Source organism: Oncorhynchus tshawytscha, linkage group LG22, assembly GCF_018296145.1.
Source record: "Oncorhynchus tshawytscha isolate Ot180627B linkage group LG22, Otsh_v2.0, whole genome shotgun sequence".
In the NCBI taxonomy this organism is placed as follows: domain Eukaryota; kingdom Metazoa; phylum Chordata; class Actinopteri; order Salmoniformes; family Salmonidae; genus Oncorhynchus; species Oncorhynchus tshawytscha.
In genome coordinates, this window is record NC_056450.1 from 42838239 (window position 1) to 42864915 (window position 26677).

The 26677-nt window shown below is 42.7% G+C and overlaps 1 protein-coding gene across 1 annotated transcript in view; it reads right to left on the bottom strand.

Annotated features, from left to right (window-relative positions):
• oprl1 (opiate receptor-like 1) overlaps positions 1 to 26677 on the bottom strand; it is a 65510-nt gene that overhangs the window by 11676 nt on the left and 27157 nt on the right. Inside the window, exon 3 of the mRNA XM_042304314.1 lies at positions 11582 to 11943. Within this exon, the coding sequence (XP_042160248.1) occupies positions 11582 to 11943 (362 nt within the window). The remainder of the gene's footprint in view (positions 1 to 11581; positions 11944 to 26677) is intronic.

The window sequence follows — 26677 nt, forward strand, 5'->3', positions numbered from 1 at the left end:
GCCAACAGACAGTTACAGTCCAAACTGGAGACGACAAGTGGCTGGATTAGGACCTGCACCACTTCCTGTGTGAGGTAGGGTCGTGCTCTACGGATGTTCCACTTCCTGTGTGAGGTAGGGTCGTACTCTACAGATGTTCCACTTCCTGTGTGAGGTAGGGTCGTACTCTACAGATGTTCCTCTTCCTGTGTGAGGTAGGGTCTCTTCCTGTGTGAGGTAGGGTCGTACTCTACAGATGTTCCACTTCCTGTGTGAGGTAGGGTCGTACTCTACGGATGTTCCTCTTCCTGTGTGAGGTAGGGTCGTAATCTACAGATGTTCCTCTTCCTGTGTGAGGTAGGGTCGTACTCTACAGATGTTCCACTTCCTGTGTGAGGTAGGGTCGTACTCTACAGATGTTCCTCTTCCTGTGTGAGGTAGGGTCTCTTCCTGTGTGAGGTAGGGTCGTACTCTACAGATGTTCCACTTCCTGTGTGAGGTAGGGTCGTACTCTACGGATGTTCCTCTTCCTGTGTGAGGTAGGGTCGTACTCTATGGATGTACCTCTTCCTGTGTGAGGTAGGGTCGTACTCTATGGATGTACCTCTTCCTGTGTGAAGTAGGGTCGTACTCTACAGATGTTCCTCTTCCTGTGTGAGATAGGGTCGTACTCTACGGATGTTCCTCTTCCTGTGTGAGGTAGGGTCGTACTCTATGGATGTACCTCTTCCTGTGTGAGGTAGGGTCGTACTCTATGGATGTACCTCTTCCTGTGTGAGGTAGGGTCGTACTCTATGGATGTACCTCTTCCTGTGTGAAGTAGGGTCGTACTCTACAGATGTTCCTCTTCCTGTGTGAGATAGGGTCGTACTCTACGGATGTTCCTCTTCCTGTGTGAGGTAGGGTCGTACTCTATGGATGTACCTCTTCCTGTGTGAGGTAGGGTCGTACTCTATGGATGTACCTCTTCCTGTGTGAGGTAGGGTCGTACTCTATGGATGTACCTCTTCCTGTGTGAAGTAGGGTCGTACTCTACAGATGTTCCTCTTCCTGTGTGAGATAGGGTCGTACTCTACGGATGTTCCTCTTCCTGTGTGAGGTAGGGTCGTACTCTATGGATGTACCTCTTCCTGTGTGAGGTAGGGTCGTACTCTATGGATGTACCTCTTCCTGTGTGAGGTAGGGTCGTACTCTACAGATGTGGTAGAGCATGGACCTGTAAGAGTCAGATTTTATGTCATTTAAAAATACATTACATTAAACAGTTAACAGTAAACATTTTACAGTCAACATGTCATTCAGACACTGTATACCACAGTAGATATGTCATTCAGACAGTGTATACCACACTAGATATGTTATATTACACACCCCTATCAGATCACAACAAAAGCACATTCTACTTGAACAGAGCAATACTCAATCATGAGATATCAAAGCCATAGGAACTGAATAATATTAAGAAGTGCTGTAGATGGAAGGACAAACCCTAAAAATTATTAGACAACAACAAAGTCCTCAATTAGTATTTGGTAGTACTGCCTTTAAATAGTTTAACTTGGGTCAAACATTTCGGGTAGCCTTCCACAAGCTTCCCAGAATAAGTAGGGTCAATTTTGGCCCATTCCTCCTGACAGAGCTGGTGTAAATGAGTCAGGTTTATAGGCCTCCTTGCTCGCACACACTTTTTCAGTTCTGCCCACAAATATCCTAGGTTTGAGGTCAGGGCTTTGTGAGGGCCACTCCAATACCTTGACTTTGTTGTCCTTAAGCCATTTTTCCACAACTTTGGAAGTATGCTTGGGGTCATTGTCCATTTGGAAGACCAGCTTGCAAAAAGCTTTAACTTCCTTACTGATGTCTTGAGATGTTGCTTCAATATATCCACATCATTTTCACTCCTCACGATGCCATCTATTTTGTGAAGTGCACCAGTCCCTCCTGCAGCAAAGCACCCCCACAACATGATGCTGCCACCCCCACAACATGATGCTGCCACCCCCGTGCTTCATGGTTGGGATGGTGTTCTTTGGCTTGCAAGCCTCCCCCTTTTTCCTCCAAACATAACGATGGTCATTATGGCCGAACAATTCTATTTTCTTTTCATCAGACCAGAGGACATTTCTCCAAAAAGTATGATCTTTGTCCCCATGTGCAGTTGCAAACCATAGCCTGGCTTTGTTATGGTGGTTTTGGAGCAGTAGCTTCTTCCTTGCTGAGTGGCCTTTCAGGTTACGTCGATATAGGACTTGTTTTACTGTGGATATAGATACTTTTGTACCTGTTTCCTCCAGCATCTTCACAAGGTGCTTTGCTGTTGTTCTGGGATTGATTTGCACTTTTCACACCAAAGTACGTTCATCTCTAGGAGACAGAATGCGTCTCCTTCCTGAGCGGTATGATGGCTGCATGGACCCATGGTGTTTATACTTGCATACTATTGTTTGTACAGATGAACGTGGTACCTTCAGGCTTTTGGAAATTGCTCCCAAGGATGAACCAGACTTGTGGAGGTCTACAATTTTCTTTCTGAGATCTTGGCTGATTTCTTTTGATTTTCCCATGATGTCAAGCAAAGAGGCACTGAGTTTGAAGGTAGGCCTTGAAATACATCCACAGGTTCATCTCCAATTGACTCAAATCATGTCAATTAGCCTGTCAGAAGCTTCTAAAGCCATGACATCATTTTCTGTAATTTTCCAAGCTGTTTAAAGGCACATTCAACTTAGTGTATGTAAACTTCTGACCCACTGGAATTGTGATACAGTGAATTATAATTTAAATATTCTGTCTGTAAACAATTGTTTGAAAATGAATTGTGTCATGCACAAAGTAGATGTCCTAACTGACTGGCCAAAACTATAGTTTGTTAACAAGAAACCATAGTTTTTTTGAGTATTTGAAATGACTCCAATCTAAAGTGTATGTAAACTTCTGACTGCTGCCCATCAAGCTAGCAGAGTTTATTGAGGGCTTGAAGGTGCGGTTAGCCATTGTGGCTAGGACCGCAGATTGTCCCGGGTTTGTGGCTGTCTCGAGGGACAATCAAAGTGGAACAACACGGTTGTGGACAGAATTGCAGAATCTCCACATGAGACCTGGACAGAGTCTGAGGACAAAGTGAGGGAAATGATCTCTGAGAAATTGAAGATGAGGTGGAGCGCACCCCCAGGACTTGAAATCCCACCGCTGGCCCAGGCCAATAGTGGTCAAGTACCTGAGGTTCAAAGGATAGGTGTTCACCCATGGAGGGATGGAGGTTCAAGGACAAGGTAGCTGTTCTGGAAAGAGCCAATAATTTGAGAGGAACATATATCTTCCTCAACTATCCTGCACCAAAAGAGGAAACATGAAAGATACCAGAGTGCATGGAGCCATTGCTTCCGTCTTCTGTCCTCCTCCCAAAAGCCTGGAAGGGATGAGAGAGCCAAGCCTATGGTTTATAGCTTCAACCCCTGCAGCACACACACAGCACACACACACACACACACACACACACACACACACACACACACACACACACACACACACACACACACACACACACACACACACACACACACACACACACACACACACACACACACACACACACACACACACACACACACACACACACACACACACACACACACACACACACACACACACACACACACACCTACACACACACACACACACACACACACACACACACACACACACACACACTCACACACAAATTGATTAATGGACTGCGGAATGTATAGACATCTTTCTCTTGCTTTGTCTGCTCTTTTCAATATTATGTCTATCTCTGACTAGCTACCCAGGAAATGGATGAAAACAGCCCATATTAATCTACAGTTGAAGTCGGAAGTTTACATACGCTTATTAAGAAACTAACTGTTAGAACTAAACTCAGCAAAAAATATATATATTTGATTTATTTTCTGCAAACTTAACATGTGTACATATTTGTATGAAAAGAACAAGATTCAACAACTGAGAAAAACTAAATGAACAAGTTCCACAGACATGTGACAAACAGAAATGGAATAATGTGTCCCTGAACAAAGGTGGGGGTCAAAATCCAAAGTAACAGTCAGTATCTGGTGTGGCCACCAGCTGCATTAAGTACAGCAGTGCATCTCCTCCTCATGGACTGCACCAGATTTGCCAGGTCTTCCTGTGAGATGTTACCAAGGCACCTGAAAGTTCCATGACATTTCTGGGAGGGATGGCCCTAGCCTTCACCCTCTGATCCAAATGGTCCCAGACCTACTCTTCGCTGGCCATGGCAGAACACTGACATTCCTGTCTTGCAGGAAATCATGTACAGAACAAGCAGTATGGCTGGTGGCATTGTCATGCTGGAAGGTCATGTCAGAATGAGCCTGCAGGAAGGGTACCACATGAGGGAGGAGGATGTCTTCCCTGTAACGCATAGCATTGAGACTGCCTGCAATGACAACAAAACAACAAAACCACAACTTGTCAGTGAAGAGCACTTTTTGCCAGTCCTGTCCGGTCCAGTGACGGTGGGTTTTTGCCCATAGGCAACATTGTTGCCGGTGATTTCTGGTGAGGACCTGCCTTACAACAGGCCTAAAAGCCCTCAGTCCAGGCTCTCTCAGCCTATTGTGGACAGTCCGAGCACTGATGGAGGGATTGAGCATTCCTGGTGTAACTCAGACAGTTGTTGTTGCCATCCTGTACCTGTCCTGCAGATGTGATGTTCAGATGTACCAATCCTGTGCAGGTATTGTTACACGTGGTCTGCCACTGCGAGGACAATCAGCTGTCTGTCCTGTCTCCCTGTAGTGCTGTCTTAGGCGTATCACAATACGGACATTGCAATTTATTGCCCTGGCCCCATCTGCAGTCCTTATGCTTCCTTGCAGCATGCCTGAAGCACGTTAACGCAGATGAGCAGGGACCCTGGACATCTTTCTTTTGGTGTTTTTCAGAGTCAGTAGAAAGTTCTCTTTAGTGTCCTAGGTTTTCATAACTGTGACCTTAATTGCCGACCGTCTGTAAGCCGTTAGTGTTTTAACGACCGTTCCACAGGTGCATGTTCATTAATTGTTCATGGTTCATTGAACAAGCATGGGAAACAGTGTTTAACTTCTTCGATATAGGGGGCGCTCTTTTAATTTTTGGATAAAAAAACGTTCCCGTTTTAAACAAGATATTTTGTCACGAAAAGATGCTCGACTATGCATATAATTGACAGCTTTGGAAAGAATACACTGACGTTTCCAAAACTGCAAAGATATTATCTGTGAGTGCCACAGAACTGATGCTACAGGCGAAACCAAGATGAAATTTCAAACAGGAAATGCCCCAGATTTTGAAGGCGCTGTGTTCCAATGTCTCCTTATATGGCTGTGAATGCGCAAGGAATGAGCCTACACTTTCTGTCGTTTCCCCAAGGTGTCTGCAGCATTATGACGTATTTGTAGGCATATCATTGGAAGATTGACCATAAGAGACTACATTTACCAGGTGCTCGCTTGGTGTCCTCCGTTGCAATTATTGCGTAATCTCCAGCTGCGTGTATTTTTCCATTTGCTTCAGAGGAGAAACCCAACTGCCACGAATGACTTATCATCGAATAGATATGTGAAAAACACCTTGAGGCTTGATTCTAAACAACGTTTGCCATGTTTCTGTCGATATTATGGAGTTCATTTGGAAAAACATTTGGCGTTGTAATGACTGAATTTTCGCTTTTTTTTTCTTGGCCAAACGGGATGAACAAAACGGAGCGATTTCTCCTAGACAAATAATATTTTTGGAAAAACTGAACATTTGCTATCTAACTGAGAGTCTCCTCATTGAAAACATCTGAAGTTCTTCAAAGGTAAATGATTATATTTTAATGCTTTTCTTGTTTTTGTGAAAATGTTGCCTGCTGAATGCTAGGCTTAATGCTATGCTAGCTATCAATACTCTTACACAAATGCTTGTGTAGCTATGGTTGAAAAGCATATTTTGAAAATCTGAGATAACAGTGTTGTTAACAAAAGGCTAAGCTTGTGAGCCAATATATTTATTTCATTTCATTTGCGATTTTCATGAATAGTTAACGTTGCGTTATGGTAATGAGCTTGAGGCTATGATTACGCTCCCGGATACGGGATTGCTCAACGCAAGAAGTTAAACCCTTTACAATGAAGATCTGTGTTGTTATTTGAATTTTTACAAATATCTTTGAAAGACAGGGTCCTGAAAAAGGGATGTTTCTTTTTTTTGCTGAGTTTATTAAGTCTCCATTAATTGATGAGGGATTGAAAAACTGTATGGTTGAAAGAGAAGGGGCAAAAGGAGTGTTTAATAAATCGGGTTGCACATCTGACTGGCTGACTAACTGCAGATTGAGAAATTATGTGACTAAACTCAACAAAAAGAAGAAGAAACTTTATTTTGAAGCCAAGATCAATGATATAAAGAATGTTGGAAAAACAACTTTGGAGTTCTTTAAATGAAATTATGGGCAGAAAGACAAATTCAACTCGAATCAGATGGCTTATTCATCACAAAACTATTTGATGTTGCAAATTATGGCAAAGTGGGCAAACTTAGGCAGGAAATGCCCACAACAAACAGTAAGCCATCGTATTCATGCATAAAAAACAAATAATAATGAAGACAGGAAATGTCTGTTGGCATTTCCTGGCTAAAGCATTGTGAGTTTGAATTGTGTAAAGTTAGTGTTGGAGTGGAGGAAAATTATATTTTTTAAGATCAATGAATGACAAACCTCCTGGCATTGACGACATAGATGGAAAGCTACTGGGGATGGATGCTGACTCTATTGCCATTCCTGTCTGTCATATCAACTTATCAACCTAATTCCTCTACCAAAGGGAGGTAAAGCGGACTTTACTGGTTCTAACAGCAGACCTATCAGCTTGCTTCCAGCTCTTAGCAAACTGTTGGAAATAATCTTGTTTGACCTAATACAATGCTATTTCTCTTTTAACAAATTAACAACAGATTTTTTAGCATGCTTATATAGAAGGGCACTCAACATGTACTGCACTGATACAAATGAATGATGATTGGTGGAAAGAAATTGATCATTAGAAGATTGTGGGATCTGTAATTTTAGATTTCAGCCTTTGATATTATTGACCATAACCTGTTGTTGAAAAACAACGTATGTGTTATGGCTTTTCAACTTCTGAAATATTGTGGATTCAGATCTATCTATCTAATAGAACTCAAAGGGTTTTCTTTAATGGAAGTTCTAAAATGTCAAACATCTAAAGTGTGGTGTACTGCAGGGCAGCTCTCTAGGCCCTCTACTCTTTTCTATTTTTACCAATGACCTGCCACTGGCATTAAACAAAGCACGTGTGTCCATGTATGCTGATGTTTCAACCATATACGCATCAGCAACCACAACTAATGAAGTCACTGAAACCCTTAACAAAGAGTTGCAGTCTGTTTTTGGAATGGGTGGCCTGTAATAAACTGGTCCTGAGCATCTCTAAAACTAAGAGCATTGTATTTGGTACAAATCATGTATGTTACCTTTATTTAACTAGGCAAGTCAGTTAAAAACAAATGACTTTTTCCAATGATGTTCTACACCTGCCAAACTGCCCTTTGGGACTCCAAATCACAGCTGGTTGTGATGCATCCTGGATTTGACACTGAGAGGCAGTGCCTTAGACTGCTGCACCAGTCAGGAGCTCAGGAACAAAGCATTCCCTAAGTTCTAGACCTCAACTGAATCTGGTAATTAATGGTGTGGCTGTTGAACAAGTTGAGGAGACTAAATTACCTTAGATTGTAAACTGTCATGGTCAAAACATATTGATACAATGGTTGTAAAGATGGGGAGAGGTCTGTCCTTAATAAAGAGATGCTCTGCATTTTTGACATCACATTCCAAAAAGCAAGTCCTGCAGGCTCTAGTTTTGTCTAATCTTGATTATTGTCCAGTCGTGTGGTCCAGTGCTGCAAGGAAAGACCTCGTTAAGCTGCAGCTGGTCCAGAACAGAGCGGCACGTATTGCTCTTCATTATAATCATAGGACTGATATATAATACTGTATAAATGCTATGCATGCCAGTCTCTCTTAGGTAAGAGTTGATGAGAGACTGACTGCATCACTTCTTATTTTTATATGAAATATAAATTTAAATCCCACATTGTTTGCAACTTACACACAGCTCTGACACACACACTTTCTCCACCAGACATGCCACCAGGGGTATTTTCACAGTCCCCAAATCCAGAACAAATTCCAGAAAACATACAGTATAATATAGAGCCATTATTGCATGGAACTCCGTTCCATCTCAAATTGCTCAAATAAACAGCAAACCTGGTTTCAAAAACAGATAAAGCAACACCTCACGGCACAACGACTCTCCTCTATTGGACCTACATAGTTTGTGTGTATGTATTGATATGTAGGCTACATGTGCCTTTTTAATACTTTTTAATTGGTGTAGTTCTGTCGTTGAGCTGTTGTTGTCTGTTATGTTCTGTATTATGGTATGTTTCATGTTTGGTGTGGAGTCCAGGAAGAGTAGCTGCTGCTTTTGCAACAAGGGGAGGCAGGTAGCCTAGTGGTTAATGGGGATCCTAACAAAATATCAAATGCCAAATCCCTTTTAGACAACTTCCTGGGAAAAAATTGTCAATTTGGCAGTTGAAAACCCAAACATTTTATTTGACCTCTCAGCTTCCCTATCAAATCAAATAATTTCAAGCAGAGAACCTAAGAAAATGAACAACAATGTTTTGATGAAGAATGCAAAAAAACAAAGAAAGAAATTAAGAAACCTATCCAATCAAAAACATAGACTCCAAAAACCTGAGCCTATGCCTTGCCTATGGCGAATCACTAAAATGTTACAGAAATACAATATGGGAAAAAAAATAAGGAATACCACATCAGAAATCAGCTCAATGTAATTGAAGAATCCATTGAATCAAACCAATTCTGGGCAAATTGGAAAACACTAAACAAACAACAACACAACGTGTTATCTATCCAAAATGGAAATGTATGGATAAATCACTTCTCCAATCTTTTTGGCCCTAAAACAAAGAACAACAAACAAAAAACAAAAACATATACATGACCAATTACAAAATCTTAGAATCAATTATAAAAGATTACCAGAACCCACTGGATTCTTTAATTTTGTTGAATAAACTACAGGACAAAATACAAACCCTTCAACCCAAAAAGGCCCGTGGTGTTGATGGTATCGTAAATGAAATGATAAAATATACTGACCACAGATTCCAATTGGCTATATTTAATTAAACTCTTTAACATCATCCTTAGTTCTGGCATCTTCCACAATATTTGGAACCGAGGACCCCAAACCACAAAAGTGGAGATAAATTTGACCCCAATAACTTTCATGGGATATGAATCAACAGTAACCTTGTGGAAATCCTCTGCATTTTGATTTACAGCAGACTGGTACATGTCCTCAGTGGAAACAACGTAATGAGCAAATGTCAAATTGGCTTTTTACCAAATTATCGTATGACAGACCATGTATTCACCGTCCACACCCTAATTGAAAAACAAACCAACTAAAACAAAGGCAACGTCTTCTCATGCTTTGTTGTTTTCAAAAAAGCCTTCGATTCAATTTGGCATGAGGGTCTGCTATACAAACTGATGGAAAGTGGTGTTGGGGGTAAAACATACGACATTATAAAATCCATGTACACAAACAACAAGTGTGCGGTTAAAATTGGCAAAAAACACACACATTTCTTCACACAGGGTCGTGGGGTGAGACAGGGATGCAGCTTAAGCCCCACCCTCTTCAACATAAATATCAACGAATTGGCGTTGTTGTTTTCTAAAAGGCTTTTGCCTCATTTCGGTCTACAAATTGTTGAAAAGTGGTGTTGGGGGTAAAACATACACTGTTAAAAAATAACCTGTACACAAACAACAAAAAATTGGCAAAAAAAACCACCCACAAATTTCTTTCCACAGGGCCACAGGGCCATGGGGTGAGACAGGGATGCAGCTTAAGCCCCACCCTCTTCAACATACATTTATACAATTTGGCGAGGGCACTAGAACAGTCTGCAGCACCCAGTCTCACCCTACTAGAATCTGAAGTCAAATGTCTACTGTTTGCTGATGATCTGGTGCTTCTGTCACCAATGAAGGAGGGCCTACAGCAGCACCTATATCTTCTGCACAGAAGTAAGACAAAAAAAAGGTCTAGTTGCCAGGACCACAAATACAAAGGGCCTTCTATGCCATCAAAAGGAACATAAAATGCAACATACCAGTTAGGATCTGGCTAAAAATACTTGGATCAGTCATAGAACCCATTGCCCTTTATGGTTGTGAGGTCTAGGGTACGCTCACCAACCAAGAATTCACAAAATGGGAAAAACACCAAATAGAGACTCTGAATGCAGAATTCTGTAAAAAAATATCCTCTGTGTACAACGTAAAACACAAAATAATGCATGCAGAGCAGAATTAGGCCGATACCCACTAATTATCAAAATCCAGAAAAGAGACGTTAAATTCTACAACCACTTAAAAGGAAGTTATTCCCAAACATTCCATAACAAAGCCATCACCTACAGAGAGATGAACCTGGAGAAGAGTCCCCTAAGCAAGCTGGTCCTGGGGCGCTGTTCACAAACACAACCAGACCCCACAAAGCCTCAGGAGGCAACACAATTAAACCCAATCAAATCATGAGAAAACAAAAAGACCATTACTTGACACATTGGAAATAATTAACAAAAAACAGAACAAACTAGAAAGCTATTTGGCCCTAAACAGAGAGTACACAGTGACTGACTCAGTGAGCATAGCCTTGCTATTGAGAAAGGCCACCGTAGGGAGACCTGGCTCTTAAGAGAAGACAGGCTATGTGCCCACTGCCCACAAAATGAGGTGGAAACTGAGCTGCACTTCCTAACCTCCTGCCCAATGTATGACCATATTAGAGAGACATATTTCCCTCAGATTACAACAGACCCAAAAAGAACTCAAAAACAAATCCAATTTTGACTAACTTCCATATCTACTGGGTGAAATTCCACAGTGTGCCTTCACAGCATCAAGATTTGTGACCTGTTGCCACAAGAAAAGGGCAACCAGTGAAGAACAAGAACCATTGTAAATACAACCCACATATATATTTGTTTGTTGGTACTTTAACTATTTGCACATTGTTACAACACTGAAATTTGAAATGTCTCTATTCCTTTGGAACATTTGGGAGTAGAATGTTAACTGTTAATTTTTTATTGTTTATTTCATTTTTCATATTTTTCACTTGCTTTGGAAATGTAAAACACATGTTTCTCATATCAATAAACCCCTTAAATTGAACTGAAATTGAATTAAATTGAGAGAGAATCTGAATATAGATGAACACAGAGGTCAGACTGAGGGTCAGACAGATAAATCAGACTTGATAATTAACCATGTCTACTACTCCTTATTTATCAGAGCTGATCTGGTAGATCAAAAGACCAACTACCGAAAGAAATATCAGAATTGGGGCTGAACGTCACCACAGACAGACAGACAGACAGACAGAGAGACAGACACAGACAGAGAGAGAGACAGACAGGACAGACACCCAATATAACCTACTGTTATGTTCGACCTCCACCTCCACATCTCCCAACACCATGGCCGGTACCCCTATCGCCGACGCCAGGACCCACACACAGATGTTGACCACCTTGGCCTTGTGGGGCGTCCTCATGTCCAGGGCCTTGACCGGATGGCACACGGCCACGTAGCGATCCATGCTCATCACGGTCAGAGTAAAGGTGCTGGTGAACATGTTGTAGTAGTCGATGGAGACCACGGCCTTGCAGAGGGCATTACCGAACGGCCAGAAGCCCAGGAATACATCTGTTCCCTGGAAGGGTAAGGTAGCGAGGACCAGGAAGTCAGCCAGAGCCAGGTTAAATATGTAGATGTTGGTGGCTGTCTTCATCTTGGTGTACCTGGCAGAGAGGAGAATTGTATTAATACATATGTAGATGTTGGTGTGACTAGAATAGAATATAATAGAACTAGAATAGAATATAACTAGAATAGAATAGAACTAGAATAGAATACAACTAGAATAGAACAGAACTAGAATGTAGAATAGGTGGCTGTTCTTATCATGAAGAAGAAGAAGAAGAAGAAGAAGAAGAAGAAGAAGAAGAAGAAGAAGAAGAAGAAGAAGAAGGAGAAGAAGAAGAAGAAGGAGAAGAAGAAGAAGGAGAAGAAGAAGAAGAAGAAGAAGGAGGAGAAGAAGAAGGAGAAGAAGAAGAAGAAGAAGAAGGAGAAGAAGAAGAAGAAGGAGGAGAAGAAGAAGGAGAAGAAGAAGGAGAAGAAGAAGAAGAAGGAGGAGAAGAAGAAGGAGAAGAAGAAGAAGGAGGAGAAGAAGAAGAAGAAGGAGAAGGAGAAGAAGAAGAAGGAGAAGAAGAAGAAGGAGGAGGAGAAGAAGGAGAAGAAGAAGAAGGAGGAGAAGAAGAAGGAGAAGAAGAAGGAGAAGAAGAAGAAGAAGAAGGAGGAGAAGAAGAAGGAGGAGAAGAAGAAGAAGAAGGAGAAGAAGAAGAAGAAGGAGGAGAAGAAGAAGGAGAAGAAGAAGAAGGAGGAGAAGAAGAAGGAGAAGGAGAAGAAGAAGGAGAAGAAGAAGGAGGATAGAAAATTATATTATACCTAGATTGAAAGCCACTAGCAGAAAACCAAGTCAAGTTGGAAAACGGATCAGTGCCAAATATTGAACATCCATTTGTTGAAACACACACACACAAACACACTGTCCGTCCGTCCGTCCGTCCGTCCGTCTGTCCGTCTGTCCGTCCGTCCGTCTGACTGACTATTTAAGGGCGTTTGTGAATTTACCTGCTTGGTAACCAGGAAGCAGGTTAGCAACAAAGTGTTGAAAATAGATCCACACCTTCTGATGTAAACAGGAAGTCTTGTTATAATTTCATACCCACAACACGTTCCCATTCCTTCATATTGTTGCTGTCAAAAGAAAACCTTGTTACTCTTTTTAATATGAAATGATAGTCAACTGTGTGTGAGGGTTTTTCTCCTTTTAGGAACTGAGAAGAAGATTGTCATGAAGATGGTTTGTGGGGAACCAATCAGCAGCAGAGAACAAACTGACTTAATATTTGATTATTTGATGAAATCAAAGGCATTCGTTGTTTTTTTACACTCTTTAAAATATTAGTTTTTATCTCAATGTGGTCAAATTCAAGCACCCCAATTCCCTCTCTCTCTCTCTGTCTCTCTCTCCCTCTCTCTCTGTCTCTCTTCTGCCTACACTCCCATCCATCTTCTGCCTACACTCCCATCCATGTCCCATCCATCTCTTCTCCCTCCCTCCTTCCCTCTTCATATTTTTAAAATGTGCAGAGAAGTCTCTTCTACAGAGAACATGTTTCATGTCTCCTCTGCAACACTCCTTTTGGGAGTAACTACAGTATATGAGTCTCTCCTCTACACATATAATTACAGCCTAATAATTAAGCTCCATTTCCTCCTCTCTCTCTCTCTGTCTCTCCTGCTCCTCTCTCTATCTCGCTCCTCTCTCTCCTGTCTTTATCTCGCTCCTCTGTATCTCCACTCTCTCTCCTCTATCTTTCCACAATCTCTCTATCTCTCTCTCTCTCCCACTCCCCCTCTCTCTCTCTCTCTCTCTATCTCTCTCTCTCTCCCACTCCCCCCTCTCTCTCTCTCTCTCTCTCTCCCCACTTCTCTCTCTCTCTCTCTCTCTCTCCCACTTCTCTCTCTCTCTCTCTCTCTCTCATTAATGATGGCATTAGGCTTCTGGCCATTAGCTCTGAGGAATGAGTGGGAGGAAAGGGCACCTTCTCTGGAGTGTTAGTAACCACAGAGAGAGATTCAGCAGTGGGATATTACTGTGAATAAGTGTTGCGGATGACAAGAGGAAACCATGATGCGCCTCTTAAAAGCATTTAACCTAAGGAAGGCAATTTCATTGATTAATAGATGACACCTGTTTAAAAATACTATTAAAAATCCTATGATTTATATTCGATTCTCTGCTCAACCACCTTTCCCCCTCCCTCTCTCCCTCTTTCTTTCCCTCTCTGTCTTTCTCTCTAGCTGTTTATTTCTCTCTCTCTCCCTCTTTCTCTCCCTCCCTCTCTGTCTTTCTCTCTCTCTCCCTCTTTCTCTCCCTCTCTGTCTTTCTCTCTCTCTCCCCCTTTCTCTCCCTCTGTCTTTCTCTCTAGCTGTTTATTTCTCCCTCTCTCCCCCTTTCTCTCCCTCTCTGTCTTTCTCTCTAGCTGTTTATTTATCTCTCTCTCTTGAAATCAAATGAGCAACAACCAGGTAGCTAACAGAGCTAGAAAAGGTTGAGGAGGTAAGAGACTGTGACCACCATGCTTCTACACCTGCATTGCTTGCTGTTTTGGGGGTTTTAGGCTGGGTTTCTATACAGCACTTTGTGACATCAGCTGATTTGATTGATTGAAGAGAAGATGGAAGAGAGGTGGAAGATGGGAGGAAGAGAGGTGGAAGATGGGAGGAAGAGAGGTGGAAGATGGGAGGAAGAGAGATGGAAGATGGGAGGAAGAGAGGTGGAAGATGGGAGGAAGAGAGGTGGAAGATGGGAGGAAGAGAAAGATGGGAGGAAGAGAGGTGGAAGATGGGAGGAAGAGAAGATGGGAGGAAGAGAGGTGGAAGATGGGAGGAAGGAAAGATGGGGGAAGAGAGGTGGAAGATGGGAGGAAGAGAGGTGGAAGATGGGAGGAAGAGAGGTGGAAGATGGGAGGAAGAGAGGTGGAAGATGGGAGGAAGAGAGGTGGAAGATGGGAGGAAGAGAGGTGGAAGATGGGAGGAAGAGGTGGAAGATGGGAGGAAGGTGGGAGGAAGAGAGGTGGAGAGACTGTGGTGACAGAGGAATAGCAGTGAGTGACTGCCCTCTGTGTCTCCAAGAAGGCCAGGCCTGGTGTGTGGTAGTGCTGAGCAATTAACCTTTTCGTTATTAAAAAACTAATTGACCGACCTCGGTTAAATCACTTGAATTCCACCCACCCACCTGGGAGCCAGGCCCACCCACTTGGGAGCCAGGCCCACCCACTTGGGAGCCAGGCCCACCCACTTGGGAGCCAGGCCCAACCATTGGGGAGCCAAGCCCAGCCAACCAGATGTTTTTTCCCCCACAAAGGGGCATTGTTACAGACAGAAATACTCCTCAGTTTCATCAGCTGTCTGGGTGGCTGGTCTCAGTCATGGGTCTTTCAAATGGACAATGACCCCAAGCATACTTCCAAAGTTGGGGCAAAATGGCTTAAGGACAACAAAGTCAAGGTATTGGAGTGGCCCTCACAAAGCCCTGACATCAATCCTAGAATATTTGTGGGCAGAACTGAAAAAGCGTGTGTGAGCAAGGAGGGCTACAAACCTGACTCAGTTACTCCAGCTCTGTCAGGGGGAATGGGCCAAAATTCACCCAATTTATTGTGGGAAGCTTGTGGAAGGCAACTCTCACCGTTTGACCCAAGTTAAACAATTCAAAAGCAATGCTACCAAATAGTAATTGAGTGTATGTAAACTTCTGACCCACTGGGAATGTGATGAAAGAAATAAAAGCTGAAATAAATCATTCTCTCCACTATTATTCTGACATTTCACATTCTGAAAATAAAGTGGTGATCCTAACTGACCTAAAATAGGGCATTTTTACTAGGATTAAATGTCAGGAATTGTGAAAAACTGAGTTTAAATGTATTTGGCTAAGGTGTATGTAAACTTCCGACTTCAGCTGTTATCTGTAATAATTATCATCTCTAATGATGCACAGTGATGTAACTGCTATAATTATAATCTCTAATGATGCATAGTGATATAACTGCTATAATTCTAATCTCTAATGATGCATAGTGATGTAACTGCTATAATTATAATCTCTAATGATGCATAGTGATGTAACTGCTATGATGCATAGTGATGTAACTGCTATAATTATAATCTCTAATGATGCATAGTGATATAACTGCTATAATTATAATCTCTAATGATGCATAGTGATATAACTGCTATAATTATAATCTCTAATGATGCATAGTGATGTAACTGCTATAATTATAATCTCTAATGATGCATAGTGATGTAACTGCTATAATTATAATCTCTAATGATGCATAGTGATGTAACTGCTATAATTATAATATCTAATGTATAGTGTTGTATCTGTAAAAATTATAATCTCTAATGGTGCATAATGAATCATCTGTAATATTTATAATCTTTAATGATGCATAATAAATCATCTGTAATAATTATAATCTCTATTGATGTATAGTGGTGATTCTGCTATAATTATAATCTCTAATAACATATTAACATTTTTATTTAACTAGGCAAGTCAGTTAAGAACACATTCTTATTTTCAATGACGCCCTAGGAACAGTGGGTTAACTGCCTGTTCAGGGGCAGAATGACAGATTTGTACCTTGTCAGCTCGGGGATTCAATCTAGCAACCTTTTCGGTTAGTAATCCAACGCTCTAACCACTCGGCTACCCTGCCGCCCCTTAATTACAGTATCTGTTATAATTATAATCTTTAATGATTTATAGTGATGAATCTTCTAGAACTATAATATCTTTAATGTCTCACAAAAACACACAGGAAGGAGAGGTTCAACTGATTATTTTTCATGTTTCCATGTGGCGATGTTCTAACACACACACACACACACACACACACACACACGGTAATAAATGCCATAAATGAACCGTTGGACATGTGTACATCGGAACTAGAAGCACAAGCATTTCTCTACACTCGCAATAACATCTGCTAACCACGTGACCAATACAATTTGACATGTGTCACATGTGTGACTTTTGTTTTGTATGATTATTTATGATGTGTTTTTCTTAAAGGTGAACGCTTAGATTAGATACTTTTTGTTTTTTGTTTTTACCATTCAACCAAATGTATTTATAACAATACGATGAGTAAGCATCTGTTTAATTCAGTTCCAGACAGTCGGTTAATGGATTTCACTCCACAATTTAATAGCCACTGTACTAACACTGTTTACCATTTGTCAATGTGGGGGTTGTAATGCCTGTACATTTAAACACAACAAATTACCAACATTATAACATCGTTCATTAGGTCTACATGAATTTGTATAAATATATATTTTTTTAAAGGTAGTTGAACTGTCAATTCTTTTCAGGTTATTACATGAGCAACATGGGATCATCAGATTCGTGAGATGAAACATGTATGTGTCACGCCCTGGTCGAAGTATTTTGTGTTTATCTTTATTTATTGGGTCAGGCCAGGGTGTGGCATGGGTTTTTGTATGTGGTGTGTATATATGGGGGATTGTAGCTAGTGGGGTATTCTAGATAAGTCTATGGCTGTCTGAAGTGGTTCTCAATCAGAGGCAGGTGTTTATCGTTGTCTCTGATTGGGAACCATATTTAGGCAGCCATATTCTTTGAGTTTGGTGTGGGTGATTGTCCTTAGTGTCTTTGTTCCTGTCGCTGTGTTAGTTGACACAAGTATAGGCTGTTTCGGTTTTCATTACGTTTATTGTTTTGTGTGTATTCGTGTTACGTTTGTTCATTAAACATGGATCGCAATCTACACGCTGCATTTTGGTCCGACTCTCCTTCACACCTAGAAAACCGTTACAGTATGAATCTCTCTCATTCTTGGTGACTTCACATATTTAGACAGAAATCATTTATTGTCTTACATTTTATACACAGGCATTCTAACCCCCACCATTTGACTGATGGCAAACAGAGCTAGAATCCTGCTAGAACAGTGGCTATTATATTGTGGAGTTATCCATTAACACTAGAACCGCCATAGACCAACGACCACGGAGGTTTGATAAATAAATCAACTGAACCCACCTACACAATGTGGTGTAGGACGTTGGTAACACAGCCAAGCGCTAATGCGTGTCTCACTCCTCACTGAATGAATGACAAATGAATGAACGTGCTTCACAATTGCATTTAAATTAGTCTGAATGATAAGGAGGTTGAAGAGGTTGATTTAATTTAGAAAAGACAATAGTGTAATGATGAGTTGGTATTATGCCTATTTATTAGCAGCAAATCATTTGACTTCTAGGGTTGATACCTAACCTACCTTTTATGTTTTACTTTGCTAAAAGATAAATAAAGAAGCTGTTACGGGACTGTTTTCCCTAACTTACTAATCTAATGTATTGTAAGGGCAACTAAAACATGCTACGTGTTGCAGTAGGCCTTTAGAATAATGCTAAACATATCCTTGACTTTATCCAGTAAAGCTAAAGCCAGCCCACTGAATGAATGAGAAATGAATAGAATGGGAAATAATGGTGCAAGTTACTTCACAATCCAAATTAAATTAGGCCTAACTGAATGACAAGGGTAAAGAGGTCAATTTAATTTATAACATCAATAGTGATGAGTTTGTGTTATGCCTATTCATCAGCCTCTACTACTCATGTTACTAATTTAACAGCGTGCCTTGCAGGGTGATACCATTCTCTTTTAGGTTTAACTTTGGTTAAATAAGCCGTTATAAGGACGGAAAACATGCTGCGTGTTGCAGTAGTCCTTTAGCATAATGCTAAACATATCCTCAGCTTTTATCCAATGAAGCTAAAGATGCCAAGTTAATGAGTGGGAAAGAAACGATGCCAGTCAGCCTGCACAGACGGCCCCATTGAAACTACACACAAACTATACTGAAACTAATTTCACACATAGTAAGAGATAGCCTATATACACTATTCAAATTGACAATCTGTTGAGTGACAATATTCGGCCGATCAGTTGTCAAATTGTACATGAAGAGATCGGCACATCTTGTAATTGACAGGTGCAGGGAAAGGAGCATCGCTTTATCAAATCCTCCTGCAGAGTCACATGCAGGTAAAACATGTTGATTACCGTATCTGAAAGAGGATATTCTGCAGTTTCTATGACACTTACCATTGTCAAATAATTCTCAAAATTCAAGAGGAGGGGGGGAGGTATTTTATCCAAATGTCACTTTTTCCAAGAATATCCGTGCTTACCATGCATTCAGCACATGACCTGGGGAAGGGTACTAAAACATTTCTGCAGCATTGAAGGTCCCCAAGAATACAGTGGCCTCCATCATTCTTAAACGGAAGAAGGTCTGGAACCACCAAGACTCTTCCTAGAGCTCGCCGCCTAGCCGAACTGAGCAATCAAGGGAGAAAGGCCTTGGTCAGGGAGGTGACAAAGACCCGATGGTCACTCTGACAGAGCTCCAGAGTTCCTCTGTGAAGTTGGGAGAACCTTCCAGAAGGACAACTAATCTCTGCAGCACTCGAACCAATCAGGCCTTTATCATAGAGTGGCAAGACAGAAGCCACTTCTCAGTAAAAGGCACATGACATCCTGATGAAACCAAGATTGAACTCATTGGCATGAATGCCAAGCATCAGGTCTGGAGGAAACCTGGCACCATCCCAACAGTGAAGTATGGTGTTGGCAGCATCATGCTGTAGGGATGTTTTTCAGTGACAGTGACTGGGATACTAGTCAGGATCGAGGGAAAGATGAACGGAGCAAAGTACAGAGAGATCCTTGATGAAAACCTGCTCCAGAGCACTCAGGACCTCAGGCTGGGGCGAAGGTTCACCTTCCAACAGGACAAAGACCCTAAGCACACAGCCAAGACCATGCAGGAGTGGCTTTTGGAACAATTCTCTGAATGTCCTTGAGTGGCCCAGTCAGAGCCCGGACTTGAACCCGATCTAACATCTCTGGAGAGACCGCAGGGAAGAATGGGAGAAACTCCCTAAATACAGGTGTGCCAAGCTTGTAGTGTCCTACACAAGAAGACTTGAGGCTGTAATCACTGCCAAAGGTGCATCAACAAAGTACTGAGTTAAGGGTTTGAATATGGGGTATTATGATGTAATTATGGGGTATTGTGATGCCATTACGGGGTATTGTGATGTCATTACGGGGTATTGTGATGTCATTACGGGGTATTGTGATGTATTGTGATGTCATTACGGGGTATTGTGATGTCATTACGGGGTATTGTGATGCCATTACGGGGTATTGTGATGTCATTACGGGGTATTGTGATGTCATTACGGGGTATTGTGTGCAGATTGATGAGGGACAAAAATGACTATTTAGCTCTTCTTTGTCTACAGTACACCCATTCAGCATCGTTTACACCCTCTTAAGCTTTAGCCCCACCAATCTCGTTTCGCTCTCAGAGCGCACACTTGACGCTCTGGCTGATGATTTGTTTACCTATGGATAATATAAAATCAGCTCTGCACCAAAACTATTTACAAAGAGCATTTACTCTTACATATGACATGGAAAGACAAGTGATATCATATTAATAAAACAATAACTTCAGTGAAAGAATAATGTCATTCAAACCTGAAAATGAAGACAATCCAAGTTCTATCATAACCATAACATGTAAACAACAACAACAACAACAACAACAACATTTCCCAGTTCATTTTCATCCAAATCAAATTGGTATTACAAAATAGGAATCAAATAAGCCATTTAACAACAAGTATTAACTTCAATTTATACGTTCAACTAGCATATAGTCTATCACACACAGCATCAGAAACATGAACAATTCCAAAAGCACAACACTATTTTACAGTCATTACAATTTACATTGTCCTTCACAGCACGAAGGCCATAAGTCATGAATGAAACATAAAGGGAGCCTGCCATGCAAGATGTGTTTGATAAGAAAGTGAAAACATGGGAGACGGGACATGGGAGAGGGGACATGCAGGAAAGGGCAACATGAAAAGAGTAAAACGACTAGTGAACATCTGAGTTACATCTGAATCCTTTTACTAGTGAACATCTGAATCCCTTTACTAGTGAACATCTGAGTTACATCTGAATCCCTTTACTAGTGAACATCTGAATCCCTTTACTAGTGAACATCTGAGTTACATCTGAATCCTTTTACTAGTGAACATCTGAATCCCTTTACTAGTGAACATCTGAATCCCTTTACTAGTGAACATCTGAATCCCTTTACTAGTGAACATCTGAATCCCTTTACTAGTGAACACCTGAATCCCTTTACTAGTGAACATCTGAGTTACATCTGAATCCCTTTACTAGAGAACATCTGAATCCCTTTACTAGAGAACATCTGAATCCCTTTACTAGAGAACATCTGAATCCCTTTACTAGTGAATATCTGATTCCCTTTACTAGAGAACATCTGAATCCCTTTACTAGAGAACATCTGGTCTACATCTGAATCCCTTTACTAGTATCTATTTCCACAACGAGTCAAACTCCCCGGAGTGCCACAAACTAAAACAATTTTTGGTCCTTTACGATACAAAAAACAGTTTGCACATTCAGGTGCCACACAAACAGACCGAGTCCAGTTCTCCCTACTGTCTTTCCTGGAACACATCTAAAAGACATTATCTCTGCTACCGCACGGCAAGCAGTACCAGAGCGCCACGTCTAGGTCCAAGAGGCTCTTTAACAGCTTCTACCCCCTAAACCATAAGACTCCTGGACATCTAATCAAATGGCTACCCAGACTGTTTGCAATGCCCCCCCCATTTTACACCACTACTAGTCTATGTTGTTATTATCTATGCATAGTCACTTTAATAACTCTACCTACATGAACATTTAACCTCAATTACCTCGACTAACCGGTGACCCCGCACATGGACTCAGTACCCCACAGGTACCCCCTGTATATAGCCTCGCTATTGGTTAGGGCTTGTAATTAAGCATTTCACTGTACCTGTTGTTTTCGGGCAAATGTGACAAATACAATTTGATTTGATGTCATTAACATCCACACCTCCTAACTGACAGTAAGGTTCTCTCTGAATGTAATCTGGCACTAACCAGTTTGCCCATTTTCCGTGATTACACTGCCATTCCTGGAACAAAATGTACACTATATATACACACAAAAGTATGTGGACACCCCATCAAAATGAGTGGATTCGGCTAATTCAGACACACCCATTGCCGACAGGTGTATAAAATCAAGCACACGGCCATGAAATCTCCATAGTAAAACATTGGCAGTAGAATGGCCCGTACTGAAGAGCTCAATGACTTTCAACGTGGCACCGCCAATAGGATGCCACCTTTCCAACAAGTCAACAAGTCAGTTCATAAAATGTCTGCCCTGCTAGATCTGCCCCGGTCAACTGTAAGTGCTGTTATTGTGAAGTGGAGACATCTAGGAGCTACAACATGCTCAGCCCCGAAGTGGTAGGCCACACAAGCACATAGAACGGGACCACAGATTTCTTATTGTTTGTCCTCGGTTGCAACACTCACTAGTTCCAAACTTCCTCTGGAAGCAACGTCAGCACTCTGACTGTTTGTTGGGAGCTTCAGGAAATGGTTTTCCATGACCGAGCAGCCGTAAACAAGCCTAAGATCACCATGCGCAATGCCAAGCGTCGGCTGGGGTGGAGTGAAATGGTTTTCCATGACCGAGCAGCCGTACACAAGCCTAAGATCACCATGCGCAATGTCAAGCGTCGGCTGGAGTGGAGTGAAGCTTGCCGCTATTGGACTCTGGAGCAGTGGAAACTCGTTCTCTTGAGTGATGAATCACGCTTCACCATCTGGCAGTCCTGGTGGGGGAAGTTTAATAGTCTGGGGCTGTTTTTAGTTTAGTAAAGGTAAAATAAAATAATAATAATCTACACCAACACATATCTCCACACTCGGTTTGACTCTCCCACTTTTTAAAAGTACTTAAATGCATCAGGCATTTCTTTCTCTCTCTCGGAGGACCTGAGCCCTAGGACCTGAGCTCCAGGACTACCTGACATGATGACTCCTTGCTGTCCCCAGTCCACCTGGCCATGCTGCTGTTCCAGTTTCAACTGACCTGAGCCCTAGGACCATGCCCCAGGACTACCTGACATGATGACTCCTTGCTGTCCCCAGTCCACCTGGCCATGCTGCTGCTCCAGTTTCAACTTCCACCTGACTGTGCTGCTGCTCCAGTTTCAACTGTTCTGCCTTATTATTATTGGACCATGCTGGTCATTTATGAACATTTGAACATCTTGGCCATGTTCTGTTATAATCTCCACCCGGCACAGCCAGAAGAGGACTGGCCACCCCACATATGCTCTCTCTAATTCTCTCTTTCTTTCTCTCTCTCGGAGGACCTGAGCCCTAGGACCATGCCCCAGGACTACCTGACATGATGACTCCTTGCTGTCCCCAGTCCACCTGACCGTGCTGCTGCTCCAGTTTCAACTGTTCTGCCTTATTATTATTCAACCATACTGGTCATACATGGTTTGGCAAAAAAATGATTCCTCAACTACTTTACTGGCTATGTCAACCACACGATCATCCTGGCCTTCTGATGTTGACTTTTAGAATCGAAAGATGAAGCAATGACCCATAATTTAAATGAACCACTTAGTTGGCTTCCCATTCGTATACTGCTTGATTCCCGATTGCTCCTTTTGATTTGAACATGTGCTCATCTATGGCTCAGTTTTGGTTTGGCTGATACAGCTTTCTTTACATGTCTGTTATCAGGTGGTCCTGATATGGTCCAGATGGTCCAGGTGGTCCAGGTGGTCCTGATATGGTCCAGGTGGTCCTGATATGGTCCTGATGGTCCTGATGGTCCAGGTGGTCCTGATGGTCCTGATGGTCCAGGTGGTCCTGATGGTCCAGGTGGTCCTGATGGTCCTGGTGGTCCTGGTGGTTCAGATTGTCCAGATGGTCCTGATGGTCCAGGTGGTCCAGGTGGTCCAGATGGTCCTGATGGTCCAGGTGGTCCAGGTGGTCCAGGTGGTCCAGATGGTCCTGATGGTCCAGATGGTCACCTGGTGGTCCAGGTGGTCCTGATGGTCCAGATGGTCCAGGTGGTCCAGGTGGTCCAGGTGGTCCAGATGGTCTTGGTACCACAGTCTTCTTAGACCATTTGTCTTAGTGACAGGTCAAGCAGCCAACAGAGCTTTGAAGAGATTAAGCAACATGAAAGCTCTAGCCTAAGAACCCGAGGAGACTTTGTACACAAGTATCGATGAAGGTCAAGCAGTTCGGTAAACTCCATGTAAATGAGCAGTCCAAAGAAACCGGTAGAATTCTGTACGTGTAACTTCAAGGCTTTGAGGGATTCACCATACGATGGATACTTCAAAAACAAAGTCTCCAAACCTTGACTATTTGTGGACACAGAAACCTCTGCAACCAATGCCTGTGTGAAAAACAACAAGAAGAAGTCTCTCCCTTCTGAACTGCCTGACGTACACTGCCAAGATCCAAACCAACTGGACGTTCAGGCGCGATAGGGATTCCGGTGTCTGTGTATCAACATCATCATCGTAGGACTGAAACGTGCTCTCGGACAAGACAGAGTGTCTACGAGTTACGGGGACACAGAGTACCAACAGAAAGACTTAGAGACAAGGTGAGAGAAAATAGATAATTTTTAGTATACTGCATAAAATATGAATAAAACAAAAAAAAGGCCTGCTAATACATAACAATAACACATTATTTCTAGTTGAGAGGTCTCAGGTGGTGGTTCCTCAACTTCCTCTGGCTTCTTGATCTCCTCCTCTTCATACTCGTCTTCTCACAATATCTCACAATATCTCAGCATCAACAGCATCTTCCAACAAGAAGGCCATGCTTTCATGGTACTCCTCATCCTGCAGGCCATGGTCCTCCTCATCCTGCAGGCTATGGACCTCCTCATCCTGCAGGTCATGGTCCTCCTCATCCTGCAGGCCACGGTCCTCCTCATCCTGCAGGCCATGGTCCTCCTCATCCTGCAGGCCATGGTCCTCCTCATCCTGCAGGCCATGGTCCTCCTCATCCTGCAGGCCATGGTCCTCCTCATCCTGCAGGACATGGTCCTCCTCATCCTGCAGGCCATGGACCTACTCATCCTGCAGGACATGGTCCTCCTCATGGACAGGGACTGTATTATCTGCTGCTACTGGTCTCCTCTGTCCGCTTCTAAAAGTCAAACAACGAAAATTAATATTTTCAAATGTAAATCAGTAACAACCCTTCCAAAGGACACAAACAAAAAAGAACACACCTCAGTACATAAGTGATTAATTGCAAGGTGACAAAGTTACACTTTATGATTTAATGGTTTTCACTGTAACATTTGAGAAAACAAGTGAACGACTATGTCTGATAGTCCATGATGATGTATTGCCTGTAAGTAGCAAAGCCACAAACCAGCTAAACCAGGAACATTTAGTTAACAAGCTGACCTCCACATAGTCATTATTCCAAAGCTAACAAACAAAAAACGCCACTATTTCAAGTGTTGGTTCAGGAAAAGAGAGGGGGGGGGCCGAGGTGAGGAGTGGGATTATTTAAGATACTCTTTGAGGAGGTAGGGTTTCTGGTGCTTTCCCACGGTGGCCAGGGACTCTGCTTCTGGGCGAAGCTGGTTCCACCATTGGGGTTGCAGGACAGAGCGCTTGGACTGGGCCCTTCACCCTATGGCGAAGAGACCAGAGGTGGCAGAACGGAGTCCTCGGGTAGGGCTGTAGGGTTTGAACAGAGACTGCAGGTAGGGAGGGGCAGTTCCTCTTGCTGCTCTGTAGGTAGGCACCATGGTCTTGTAGTGGATGCGAGCTTCGACTGGAAGCCAGTGGAGTGTGTGGAGGAGTGGAGTGAGATGTAAAAACTTGGGAAGATTGAAAACCAGGTGGGCGCTCTGGATAAATTACAGGGGTTTTATTGCACAAGCGGGAAGCCCAGCCAACAGCGAGTTGCAGTAGTCCAGATGGGAGATGACAAGTGCCTGGATTAGGACCTGCGCCGCTTCCTGTGTGAAGTAGGGTCGTACTCTCATGATGTTGCAGGGCATGAACCTGCAGGAGCGGGTCACTGCTTTGATGTTTGCAGAGAACGACAGGGTGTTGTCCAGGGTCACGCCAAAGCTCTTTGTACTCTCGGAGGGCGACAACTCTGGAGTTGTCAATCTTGATGGAGAGGTCTTGGACTGGGCAGGCCTTCCCCGGGAGGAAGAGCAGCTCCGGCTTGTTGAGGTTGAGCTTGAGGTGGTGGGCCCGACATCCAAGGGGAGATATCTGACAGGCATGCAGAGTTGCACGTCACAACATGGGTATCAGAAGGGGGGAAGGAGAAAAGTAGTTGAGCGTCATCTGCATAGCATTGAACAGGAGAGACCATGAGGGTCTAGAACCGAGCCCTGTGGGACACCAGTAGTGAGAGTATGTGGTGCAAATAATAGATCCTCTCCATGTCACCTGGTAGGAGGAGGCCTCCGAAGTAGGAGAAGGCCTCCGAAGTAGAAGGAGGCCTCCCAAGTAGGAGGAGGCCTCCCAAATAGTATGCAATCAAAGAAGGTGCAATGCCTGACACACCCAGCCCTGAGAGCCATATGATGGTTTACAGGGTAGAAGGCAGTGGCTAGTTCGAGCTTTGGCAGTGTGAAGTGCCTCCGTGACACAATCTCAGTTGAGTGATCCGTCTTGACTGGTTAGGCTCAAGAAGATTGTTCTGAGAGAGATGAGAGAGCTGATCAAGTGTTTTGGAAAGAAAAGAAAAGAGGTCTATAGTTTTTGACGGCAGATGAGTCAAGTGTTAGTATCTTGAGGAGGGGAGCGACTTGGGACATTTTGAAGTCAGAGGGTTTGCAGCCTGTGGTCAGGAATGAGTTGTAGGGAAGTGAGGAATGGGAGAAGGCCTCCAGAGAT